General features: G+C 38.3%; 1 protein-coding gene across 3 annotated transcripts in view; it reads left to right on the top strand.

The window, feature by feature from the left end:
- Positions 1–13,153, top strand: part of HYCC2 (hyccin PI4KA lipid kinase complex subunit 2) — a 52,061-nt gene extending 38,908 nt beyond the window's left edge. The window contains exons 12-14 of one of the 3 annotated variants that reach the window (XM_050339503.1): positions 237–404; positions 5,237–5,755; positions 6,124–13,153. In XM_050339503.1, coding sequence (XP_050195460.1) covers positions 237–404; positions 5,237–5,755; positions 6,124–6,128 — 692 coding nt within the window. In that variant the 3' untranslated portion in view covers positions 6,129–13,153. Of the gene's footprint in view, positions 1–236; positions 405–5,236 lie in introns of all 3 variants that reach the window. The other 2 variants (XM_050339502.1, XM_050339504.1) reach the window with 2 other exon arrangements.
- Positions 13,154–13,271: the final 118 nt, after the last annotated feature.

The raw sequence follows: 13,271 nt of genomic DNA, 5'->3' as shown, positions 1-13,271 counted from the left end.
CTGTTTCCAGGACTCTGGGTCGTGTTTGTCTTCACTGTACTTGCCATTATATTCATTTCTGGTCTACAGTACAGCCCACCCGTCCCTTTCTGTGGATGTTCTCCCAGCGTTTAACTGAGCATGGGTAGTGTTCTGTGTTTGTTCCGTGTCCGCATAAATCTTCTATTTTCCCCGCCTGGGTTGGAATGCCAAGAAAGCAACAGAAAAGCACTAAAATGTTATATGTTGAATCCCAGATGGCTTTGACTTCTCAAACGAGGCTGACTCAAGCATTCCTGGCTCACCGATCCAACACGGCTCCACAGACCTAGGGATCAAACGTGAGCAAGAGGGGGAGGTGCTGATGCGCAGGACCCCTGAGCATGGCTTCCCGGAGCCCACCTTGGCAGCAGCCACCACAGAGGGTAGGACAGAGATGAGGAGGCAGAAGTCAGTGAGGCAGTTGCTGGAGGAGGATCCCGGCTCCCTATCCCCAAGCAGAACTTCTTTCCATTCTAGTGTGTGTTTCCGCTATCCCAGGGTGTATTAGCTTCTCTTTGCAATACACGCATCCCCTATATACCTAACACCAGGTCAGGTACTACCTTCTGTTAGCACGTGGGCTGGCCTGGGGCTTGCATCTGTGTGGTGAAAGACTGCTTGGCATGGCAAAAAAAATAAAAAAAGAAAGACAGGGGTAATAGCCAAGAGCTTTGGGATTGCTTGGAAACCTTCTATTACTGAGCATGTTTAATCTAATATTAAGAAGGAAAAAAATGCACCAGATGAGCAGGATTCTAGTCCTGAGAAGTAGGCCGTGTAGAGAATAAACGGATTTGGCTACAACTTAGTTGCAACGGTGTCTTGTTAGTCTGCAGATTTTAAATTTTCAAGAATGAAAAAAGTCAAGCCTATCTACGATGAATATACAACTGCTGATGTTTTATTTGTCAGTCATCCTTTAATTGAAAACTCATACATGTAGAACTCATTTAGAGCTGGCTTCTCTGAAGACAAGTAGCAAAAAAGCGCTTGTGTTTTCAAGAAGAAAACAGGTTGTCATGTTTCTAAAAAATTTAGAAACAATTACTGCTTTCTTTCTCAGTCGTGCTGTCCACAGAAATGCTGTAGGGATTCATATGTCTGCTTTGCAGCCAAGAATAGCAGATAGAGTAGGTGGTAGAAATTTATTTTGCTTAAGTTCATCTATTAGTTTTCGAGTAAAGATGATTTACTCGATAAAAGGTGGTTTCGAGTACTGAACTTGAATCATTTCTTCTCAGAGATGAGAATTAATTTCTTGTAGATTTAGCTAGATATGTTTTCAGGTGTTCTATCTTAAAGTCGTCTTCTCTATCTGAACATTCCTTTGGAGTTTCCAGCCTCTATAAGGACTTTAGTTGATCATAAATGAGATTTATTTACACATTCAGATATGAGCTACATAGGTTTCAGATTTGTTCTGCAGGAAACAATAATCTGGATAATCTGGAGACTTAATGTAGTGTTATCACAGAATCCTTACCCTTAATCAGAGTTACTATCAATAATTAAGACCTCATGCTTCTGTAGAAGATAGTGGCATAAACATATTTAGTGCAGTTTATAATCTGCTTGGTGCATTGTGAATTTGAGCATGCTCAGTAAATGATCCTGTCTTCTCTTAAATTCACTTTTCAGTTGGTCTCACTGTGTTTTACTAATCTTTGCATGTGCATGACCTGAAGGATATAGAGAAGTCCTGAGCTGCAGAGAACTTTCTGTAAGAGACAGGAAGTGGGAAAGAAGTTGATAAAGATACTGCATTTTATTCTTAACTTGTTTTAAGACATTGTTAAAACTTGGCATATTGGATAAGACATCATTCCACATGCTTTACTTCAGTAGAAATGGATTGAATACCATTTACTTCTGTAACGTTAGCAATGTATAATTACATGCTTGAGCAAACTGAATTCTCCAGCTGATATTATCTGGGAGAAGGCCAAGAAATAGAGTTTTTGCATATGTGTGTGCATATATAGGAGTCTGATATTTTACTGATGCTGATTTCACAGAAAATTTCAGCTAGAAAATTCCCTCTCCTTAATATCGTTTTGTTGTCAAACAATACAGTGAAAGACTGATCACTTCTAGTTACTTTTCAATCTCCAGGTATAGGAAGGATAAACAGACTAAAAGTAATTTTAAAAAGGTGTATAAAACCCCTTCTTCAGATCAGTGTTTTGACCCAATAAGTAGAAAAAGAGAAGATTTCAAGAATGTCTCAGTAATACCATACAAGGTATTCTGCTTGCAGGGGGTTGCAGCTGTGGTTACGTGCACTGGTTTGGGTCAGTGGAGAACATTGTGTCTGTGGCTACAGCATTAATTGTGGATCCTCACAAATAGTGAATTATTTGATGACAGATTTATTCTGATAAGGAACAGTGAGAGTCCAGAGCACACACTGTGGTGCAATTGATAGGATTTCTGTTGGGTTGCACTCTCTTTCTCTTTTGGCCTTGCAGTAGAAGAGTACTTGGAAGGGAGTAGATCTTTAATTTTTGTTTCTTTTTAAAATTTTCTTATTGGTCTGTTGGAACAAAAAAAAAAACAAACAAAAAAAAAAAAAAAAAAAAACCAAAAAAACTTTATTACATCATCCTGGTTTTCCTCCCAGGGTATGTAAGGACTCAAAACAATTTTTTATTGTTTCTGAGGGCAGTTTTTAGAGGAAAGATAACATGTATTAGGGAAAGAGTGTGTTTCCTGAATTACTTTATTCTCATTGAGAACTTCTGCAGGCATGTGGATCTGACTAGACAGAAATTCTCTTGCATGTTGTCTTCTCTATCTTCTTCGTTTTCTAGCACTGCTGAGCAGCCTGGGCACCTGTATGGTTGCAGCATCCAAAAGCTTGCAACAAACCCCTCTCAGTCTTGTGTTTAAATTCTGTGGATAAAATGCCACTTTTTCAGTGTGACTATTCTACTTCACTGTCCCTGAATAGGAACGTGCCATTACACGGCAATGTTTTAACGTAAACTTTGAAAACTGCTAACGTTCTGGTAATGATAAAAGCCTCAGCTGTGTTATCTGCAGATACCTTCTTGCAAGTTACACATCTTTCTTCTGAATAAGAAGGGCTCGAGAGGGGAATTCAGCTGCTACTCTTGCTGCTTGTAACCAAACACACTTTCATCCGGCTTTGCATGATGATATAAAGAAATGTAAATGTTGGTTAACTGAAAAAGTGGTCTTGCTTTTGGTATGTTCCAGTTTTGTCTTATTTTTATTGGCATCTTTGATTATGTGTGGGAAGGTTGGAGGGGGGAATGGAGATGTGGTGGATTGTGAATTAAATATATCAGTGTTTAGTGTAAGAAAACCCACTTATGTGTCAAGAAGAACATGAAGGCTAGTTCAGCCAGACAGGGCGGGCAGGAGAAGGGGAAAGTATATGTATTTTAAATACAGACACAGAGATTGAAGCAAGTAATGCACCCTACACTTTAATAATAGCCCTTGAAACCTAAGAAGCTTATTTTTCTAAGGCTAAAGGCTTTACCAAGGAAGGAAGACTGCAGTAACATGAATTATATTAGCTTTCTGCTTCTGGGAGGCTAATGAGTCAAATAGAGCTACCTAAAACTATACAATATAATCTCTCATTGCATTGTTCTCAGAGTGGTCTGATTTGGAGATGCCTAAACATCTTCTGTCAGCTGATACACAGTAATGGTAATTCCAAGGCAAAGTTTCCTGAAAAGAAGTAGGAAATTTAAAGCAGAGTAATAAAACCTCCCTGTAAAATTTTGCATTACTCTTCAGAAATGTGGAATTGGATCAGGCTGTATTCCTGCTACACTGAGGCAGCAACAACACAGAGTGCTCTGTCTGTTCTGCTTGCTGTAATGTCAAATGTTCCTGATCTAGCAGTCAGCAGGAAAGGATGAGCTTCCACTCAAATGTTAGAATCTCCTAAATACTTGTCACCACATTTTTCCCATTCCACAAAAAAGATTTAAGCGTGTTTGCTTGGCAGCAAGCTGGGTTGGACAGTATAACAGCTGGAGCAGCACAGTGACTTCAACTGGGATAGATCCATAGGTTTTGCAGATTTCTTGCAAATAATCAGGCCCTACAGCTTTTATAAAGAAAAGTAAAATTCTTATAACCTGAAAGCCTCTATTTTTGCTAATACACTTAAAATTTATGCCTTTTTCTCACTGAAATAAGATATATGGAGCAAAAACTCTAGCTCCATTTTCAGTTTTGAAATGTGAATGCTGCTTAGTTTTCTACTGAAACAATAACTTCCTCTGAGCACTTGGAGCTTAGAAAAAGTACTTGAATAAGATTTATTAAAAAAAAGTGTGTGCAGCCCTAATCATATAATAGGCCTGAAAACAAGGATTTAAGAAATAAGATTGACAGGTTTTTATTTTCTCTTTGATACTCCAGTCAAAAGCACAGTGCCTATTCTGCAACAGGAAGTGTTGCAGAGATTAAATTTCTCTTAATACAAGAGTTGTTTGGTTTGGGGGTTTTTTCTCTGAAAAATCTAGATGCTGAGATAAAAGTAATATGGTGGAAGCACCCAGACTGGAAATGCAGGGAGGATTGATTGAGTTTTGGAGGAGAGAGAAATAGAAATTGGGTTAAGCTTCAATAGAAAGTGTAGTCACATTGTTTGAAATGCCAGCTACGTACAACAGAAGCCTTCTACCTCTGTTGGAACATTGTGAACGTTGCTGGCCTAGGAAGTAGCCTAATTCTGAAGCTTACTGAGCACTCACCAGAACTTACTCTGCCTGGAAGAGATCCTGAACATGCTTAGATCTTGCCTTAAAATAGGATAAACATCTGAAAGAGTGGTAGCTTCGTTTTGTTTCTTTTATAACCACATGTAGGAGGAGAATGGGTAACAGTATGTGCAGACAGAACTAAAACAAATCAACCAAATGGGGCCTAATTCTACTTGTTTTACAGGCAAAGTTCGGGACCGATATTCTGACTGATAAAAGTGATGTAGATGAAAGGCAAATCAAGGTCAGGGAGCACTTATTGTTAGACTCTGTTATTTTGCTAAACACAGCAGGAAAATTACTGGCTGAGAATCAAAAAAAAATGTAAGCAAGTGGAATCCAGGTGCATTAGCAAATGAGGTTTGTTTTGACGTTCTGTGCATACCTTTGTCTTCATGTAACTTAAATGCATACTGTGTGTTCTGATTGGTTTGGGGTTTTTTGGTTCCTTCTTTTTTTCCTAATAGATACTGAAGGTGTAAATGGAAGAGAAGAGTCTGTGAACCTCAATGATGCTGATGAAGGATTTTCATCAGGAGCTTCCCTCAGCAGCCAGCCCGCTGGGACCAAACCTGTATCCTCTGTCTCGCAGAAGGGCAGCTTAAGGAAAACAGCAAGTGGGCGTTCTTCTAAGGAGAAAGAAACCTCTTCTGCAGCAAAATCTAACGAGAGCCCCCGAGATTCAGTAGCTCGAAAGCAGTACACGCACCAATCCACTGACCTGGCTGGAGACACAGTCGAGATGACACCTACTAAGAAACACCTCAGCCTGCCTGCTGGGCAGGTGGTGCCAAAAGCCAACAGCTTGAGCCTGATCAGGACCGCCAGTGCTTCCTCCAGTAAATCATTTGACTATGTGAACGGCAGTCAAGCAGGCTCCAGTGTTGGAGCTGGTACAGAGGGTTTTTCCAGTCTAGCAGCTGGCAACACCAATCGGTTTTCAACTATCAGCCTACAGGAGGACCGACTAGGCCAAGCTGGGGAAGGTAAAGATCTCCTTACCCCAGGAGCTCCCCTGACCAAGCAGTCTCGATCTCCAAGTTTTAATATGCAGCTGATATCCCAGGTGTAACTTTGACTCCCTTCCTTAGTACTCCCTCTTTCCCCTTAATCCCCTGCAAGTTCATCCTTAGGCAAAACATGAACCATCATCCCACAGTGTGAAAATACTGACTGTTGTGATCTCGTTTGAGTTGGTTTAGCTATCATACTGTATTACTGAAACAGCAATAATTCTTCCCTCACCTTCATCCTCCTTCCCCCTTGTAAACATGGTTGTGAAGCAGTATATAATGTACTGTATGCCTTTTTCCATGCCTTCCTTTCTCCTTGGGTGATGTGCAATCCATCGTAGGCTGATCAGTCCCATTTCAACACTGTGAGACTGGAGACACCGGCGGAAATGGTGAATGTGATCCCTATGAGATGATGCTTTGGCTTTGTTAAGAAATAGAAACGGGTTTGTTTTCTCGGTCTACAGTACTGCAAAGTCTACTGGATCATGACTTTTCTTTCTCAGAACCAGGAGTGCCTCAGAGATTCTAGTGTGACTTTGGACCTCTCTGAGTCTGTGCAGTCAATTCTGGGGAGGGGATTGTCATTGCTGCTCCTGGCTGCCTACAGCACTTTTTTCATAAAAATGAGGGTAGTTTTTTCCTGACTGCCCCCAGTCTCTCATCCTCTCAGCTTTTGATGTTCAGCAACTGAGACGTGTATTAACAAGCTGTTTTCCCTCGGAGAGAGGATTCTAAGTCGATAATGTAGGTTACAATGCACTTCTAATGGCGTTGTAGCCATTTGTAATGTTACATGTCTTCCCCTCCAGGACACAGGGTCATTCTGCATTTAGACTAAAATTTACACATCACCATGCTGTTAGAGCAACTTGGTTTGTAAATGGGAGGGAAACACTACTTTCCCAGGAAATAATGGCTAGCTCTGCTCCATTGTTGTTGTTTTTGTTGTGAGGTGCTGATCACTGAATTGAAAGGTGTATTCGGGTAAAGAGTATTTCTCAGGCTGCTTTCTTTGGTATCGTGGCTGTTGGGACACCCCCACCCCTTTCAGCTGCTTTCTCAATGTCCCTGAATTAAATCCTGGTGTCATTTGAGGAATCCTGCAGTCCAGACAGACCAGACTCTCAAGGTGCTGTCTCAGGGATAGAGACAATAGTTTGCTAGAAACACTGAAGCTTCAGTGTGAAATGCTTTTCTAGCAACGCTGTTTGTGCAAAGGGGTACCGACAGTCCTTTTCTCCCCGGAAGGATCACACTTCATTGCCTTGGTATATGTAATCTGTTGAGGTTTTTTAACTCTTTATTTTAGTGGATTGACCCTCCTCTAGAAAATTCAGAACTCGTGCCATTGAGCCAAGCCTTGAATGTATATGACTGGTGTATGGGCACTGGCTGGTACTTATGCCAGAGGACACTGCTTAGAAGCACATTTCTGGTTACGTGGGAGAATGTTTGTCATTCCCTCTCCATCTCTCTGTATCTCTCTTTGGATTGATGGAGAGAAAAGGGGAAAGCTCGTTCTCTATGCTTGAGTCATGTATGATACCCTGGAAGTTTACAAATTGTAAACCTGCAGGAAGGTTATGTTTTTTATGTGGGCACTTTGGTTTCACTGTCACTGTGAAGGATAAACGTAAGCAGTTAAAAACAGCAGGCTGTCTTTGAATGTCTTTTGGGCTTTGGGGGTTTTTGGGGTTGGTTTTTGTTTGTTTGTTTTGGGGTTTTTTTGTGGGTTTGTTTTTTTTTTCTTTTGACTCTTTATTTCAAATAGAATTTTTCTTTTCAAATTTGCATTTTCATTTAAATATTTGAAGATTTTTTTATGGTTTGGCAAGTCACTTTGGTAGCCTAGTCTTCATATCATACGTTCATAAAGCGAATTAAATGGCATCTGGACTGATGCAGAAATTCAGTTAGAGTAAATAGACTCATCAGAAAGAAAGAAAACCTTACAGTTTCTAAACGGAAGTTTAATCTTTAAGGACACGAGTCACACACAGATGGAACTAAGGTGAAGTGAGTTAAGCTGCAAGGCTTACGTTTCTGTAAAAATGTCAAAAGCTGTATATGGTTAAACTCTTCTTTATAAAATAAAGTTTTGGTAGTGGGGACAGTTTGTAAGTCATGGCTGAAAGTACAAAGTTTATACTTTGTGGAGACCACCAAAAAGGAAATTGCTTAACTCTTTTGGAAAGAAAAGGTCAAGAGCTTCGGATTATTTTCTAAGAGTTACTTAATTTTAGTATTTTAAAAAGTAGAGTCGTTCATTAGGAAGGCTCTCTGCTGTCTACTGTTTGCATTGTAAGCATTCCTCCAGAAGTTTTAGGACACTTAAATTGGCATCAGATCAAATATTACAGTGTTTTTTAACAAATATTCTTTTGTGGGGGGGTCCCACACTATAAAACTATTTTAGGAAAGTGAGAGAGCTTTAGTGACTTCAGATTGGGAAGTCAGTTTGAGTTGGCTAAAACTTAAGTCAGACTTTCTTATCTTTCAAGGTATTTTTACAGTTTTCATTTTGATGTGCCTTTTGTTACAGTTTCATTCACTGTATTTTGGTTTGTTCTTGTGTATATATACCTATTCCATATCAGTCTTTTTAAAATGAGTTCAAGTTTATCCCTGTAAAAAAATTAATTTTTGCTCTATGCTAATGCGGTACATCTATAACTTCTCAAAATTACCCTTTTAGTGCAGTCATTGGAGCTTGTTTTGTTGTTTTCCAGCCACCAAGTACTGTTTAATATTTCTCTTACAAATTGAGTCATCACTGATATCTACAAAGCAGCTGTAGTAACAGGCTGTGCAGTGCTGTGTGTCACGTTTATCATTAATGCTTCTAAATGTGTCTCAAACTACGCTAAGGTGTGTCAAGATTGGAGAAAAAATTCACACACTTCAGTTCAGTACACTTCAAAGTACTGTGGCAGAAATAAAATTAGAAGTGTCTGGGATATGGGTGGAGGGAAAAATCTGCTGGCTTTCTGATTACATATGCTAAATACTAAACAACGTACAAAACACACTGAAATTTTCTGACACCCGTGACAAATGTTTAGACTTAAATCAAACCTCTTCATCCTAAATTCACTCTGCTGTGTCTTCTTTTGGAACATTTGGTACTTGACACGAGGCACTAGGTTTAGATTTCTGCAGTATTTCAGTGCAGCTGCAGCATTATAAAAGAAGGACAAGAAGCAGAAAACTGAATTTTTTATTTTTCCCCCCTCTGCGTGCATGAATGCACATACATATAATTCTGAGGTGAGAAAGTGTGGATACTATATTCTGATGTATATGTACACTCAAGTAGGAAAAAATTAAATATTCTTTGATACACATCACAGAATGCTGCCATTTTGAAACTAATTTCTGCTGGGCTTTGTAATTTTAAGAAAATACAGAATATTGGTATTGTGAACTCCAGCTTGATTACCCTTTTCAGGGATTTATTGTGAGCAGATTTTTTTGGAAGATGAACCGTTATTTCATCCTGCAGACAGCAAAGTGATGAAGTAACAATACCTATTAAAATCAATGTTGCAAGATGACAGTTTAAATTGCTGTATTATCTCGTTAGTTTTCAATTGGAGACTCCCATGTCACTGTCCATTTTAAATGCAGATTTCTTTGAACACCTTTCTAATGTGAATTTGGAGAAGTTTTTTTAACAGCATACTTCGTTCTGTAATGCTGAACATCATGTTGCATCCAGTAAGCATTAGATCTAGTATTTGTAGCTCACAATTCAACTATTTGTGTTGGTCTTAAATACAACATTTGCAGCGTACTCCTGCTAGCTTTAACATAACTACAGTCATCAAAATAGTGAGGAAAAAAATGTTTTCTGACAAAGTATTTATTTGCACTATTTATGAATACTGGAGTTTACTGGGACAGGGTTTTTTCTCACCATGTGAGGTTTACTTGTGTGTGAGTAGGTACATACATTTGTCACGTGTTGACAATCAATTGCCTCAACTGTGTGTATACTGTATGTAAATAGGAACATATTTTTCAAGATTAAAGGGGGAAACCTGCATCTCAGTGGTGGTAAAGCTACTCTGCAGCAGGGTGACCCCAACTCTAACCGCTTTTTGTCTTCAGATACTATGTGGTTTGTTTTACTTCTTTAATGAAGATTATTAGTGTTCTGGGAAAACTTTAGCTCCAGGGAAATTTTCCTCAATATTTAATGTACAACATGTTCAGAGAATTATATTTTGAAAAATTAATTTTGGAATAGATAATTCTATGCTATGGCTGTATTTTAACCTAAGAGTTTGAACTTGTCCTATTTAATCATGAACCAATGGCTATCTTTTTTAAATGTCCAGCATTTTAACTTCAGTCACAAACCAGAAATTTTTGTTTATCTTGGCTTACAAATTTAAATTAATTTGAAGACTAAGAGAGAATCAAGGATAACTTTTTGAAGAAAATCATAAAACTCAAGCTGTACAGTGTAGGTACTGTGCTCATAATCCTGGAGGAGATATAGCAAATATAATGGAATATGTTTGAATTAAATGTATGTACTACACAAAAAACAATACTTCCGATATTAGCAGATCTAATAATCTCATCCTTAAATTCTGAAATTCTCTCATTGCCAAAGATATTGCTACCTTGGCACATTAAATATAGCATTAAAGCCACTAGCTGGGTCTCATTTATGACAACCACTTATAATGTCCATCAGAAGAATACACACGGCCCTTTTATTTCAATTTCTTGTTTAGGATAATTGCAGAGCTAAAATTGCAAAGTACCATTCCTTTTCAAGCATGGTAAGCAAAGAAGCCAGATCCTCTGTACTTGCATTGCATTCTTGATTTAGATAAGGTTTTTTGCAATATTTTATATTCTTTTCAGTATTTTAAATGCTATTTGTTTCTAGCATATGGGCCTTAGTCTCTCTTGATTATTTTTTTAGGGTTTTGGATAAACTTTGCTGTGGAAAGCTTTTCTGTAGGTGATTCAGGGTAACAGATCATGACGTGGGTGTTGTGTTAGCGAATAAATGCATCAGTCTGACAAAATTCTCATGTTTTTACCAACCAAAGAGCCAAAATACTTGCTCCTTCCACAGTGATGGAAGATGACGGTGGGCTGTGAGCAACGTGGCTTGTTCCTGAAAACAGCAGTAAGTGGATTTTGCAAGACTGATACGTATGAAGTTTTTCACATAGTCACTATGAAATTTTATTTGAAATAAATCTTAGATCAAGATTTTTTAAAATGTAACAGCCATTTCAGATAAACTTGCCTAGTAGGTTTGTCAGGTGTCAAGGCGTGTGACATTAAAAGTTTAGAAGCAAGCTGAAGAAGTCTGAGTACCTTACAACTTCAAGAAAAGGATTTAGGAAACATCTGTCCCATGTTGTTTGTCTGTATGCAAGATTTAATGGAAAAAAAAATTGTTTCCATTCTTTTATTTGTTTTTCTCTAGGCTGTACCTCTCCCTGATTTTTTTTAACTGTGTTCATTAGATTTTACCGAAGGTAGGAACCAAATGAATTTAAAATGGGTCCATAAATTATCCCTTCTATCGTAAAGGATTAATAAGCTGTTCCTGCAAGGAGCTATTGATGGGAACAGATGTATATTAAAACTTTGTACAGTAAAACGTTGCCCTACATTTTAGCTTGTGCATGATGAGCAAAGTGATGAGATAAGGATTTATTGACCAATAAAAAGCTCACATGGTTGTGAGCTCCTAGTGTTTAAGAGTTGGTAAGATGTAAGCAGTTTTAGAGAAAACTGTCTTTGCATTCTGATACCAACTTTCTTAAGCAATTTACATTTTGACTCTTGACAGGATGATTAATCACATGTTAAAATATGGTTTAGAATTCACATGGGTTTTGATTTCAGAGGGTAAAATGGTCAGGGAAGATTTCTGTTTATGAGTATCTCCTGGTAAAGTGTCTCTATGGTGCTTTGTCATGGTAGCTTCCTTACAAATCAGTAGTGAATCCTATGTGTTTGAGTCCTCATCCTCCCCAGAACTGATCACAAACAGAAAAAAAAACAGTGTGTGTGAAGCAACCTTTTACCTTTTGTTCTGAAACAAGTACTTGGGCGTGACAGAAATACTGGCTATTGACACTGTTCTTTCTGTTCAGGCAGTTATTGTTGTTGTGCTAGACTTTCATGTTATTAGTTTATGAAAAATGCAAGTAGTAAAAACTTCGTGGCTTCAAGTATACAGTAGATGTGAGTTAACAATCACTCAGGATAAACCAACATGTCAAAGTATTAATAGATTCCTAGTATTGGGGTGTCTGTGTGTGTCAGTGTGTCAGTGTTCAATGATTACTTTGAAAAAAGACAGTTTGATTACATTAATAACAATAATAATGATGATGATTACTTTGTTACTGTTTTCTCGCAGATAGTGCATACTTTAGGGATGGATATTACTAGCTGGTTATTTATGGACAAATACCATATAATTAAATAAAACTGAGTCATTTAACATTTTTTTCATATCGAAGATTCCAGGAAAAAGCTAATAAAGATTTTTAATAATTAAATCAGCTACTCTTAATACATTCTAGATTTACTATGGTAGCTTTTATTTGCTATTAAAAACCCCAACAACTTAATTGAGGTACCCCATGCTGCATTTTTTAAATTTGTAATTCCTGTACTTGACAATGAATCTTTTGATCTGTTTTTGCCCTTGTAAGAATACAGAATTTGCTGTGTTTTACTAGCAAAAGGAACATTCTGCAAGGGTTAAAAGATTATTTTCATACTTTTTTCTGTCATACCAGGTTTGTTTCTCTGAACTAGGGTTTCTGAGGATTTTTACTACTTTAGCGTTCTGTAATCTCATAGAAGGAGCATAAGCAGCACGTAGCCCACTGCTTGTGGACAGACAGGCAAGGCAAAGGACATGGATTGGTGGTGTGAGCCCCTCTTCACCAGGATAGCCCTGCGTGCCTGGTGTGAACCCCAGGCGTTCGAGATTCGGTACTGGTGAAGGACTAAACCAAACAGGTTTTTAATAACCGTGACCTCTGCTGTATGACGTCCTTTAACCTGGGACCAAGGAAAATCTTCATTCTTAGTCCTGAAGAAGGCACGTATTGAAGATCATGTTATTGGTGCATGTAAGCCATTATCTTAACTGTCTTACTGAGCTGGTTCATGCTGTTGACTTGTTGAAATGTGAAATGTAGTTACTATTGACTTTGTAAATACCTGCCAGAGAAGAAATATAATTATTTTAAATCATTGTAAATAGAGATGTATAAAACTCGACACACTCTGCAATGCAGAAAAAAAAATTATATATATATTTAAAAATATATAAAGATGTTAAATAAATATCGTGCTGTTTCCGAACAGAAATGATTACGCTGTGAATTGCTGGTTTTTACAAGTGTGGTTTGCGGTAGTGGGGGTGGGACGGGCCGTGAGGGGGGAGCTGCCCCGAGGGACGCGGAGCTGGGAAGGGAGCTCAGCCCGGGCC

Source organism: Myiozetetes cayanensis, unplaced genomic scaffold (assembly GCF_022539395.1).
Source record: "Myiozetetes cayanensis isolate MyiCay16 unplaced genomic scaffold, myiCay2020 scf9, whole genome shotgun sequence".
Taxonomy (NCBI): Eukaryota; Metazoa; Chordata; class Aves; order Passeriformes; family Tyrannidae; genus Myiozetetes; species Myiozetetes cayanensis.
This window is presented reverse-complemented; position numbering and strand designations above follow the sequence as displayed.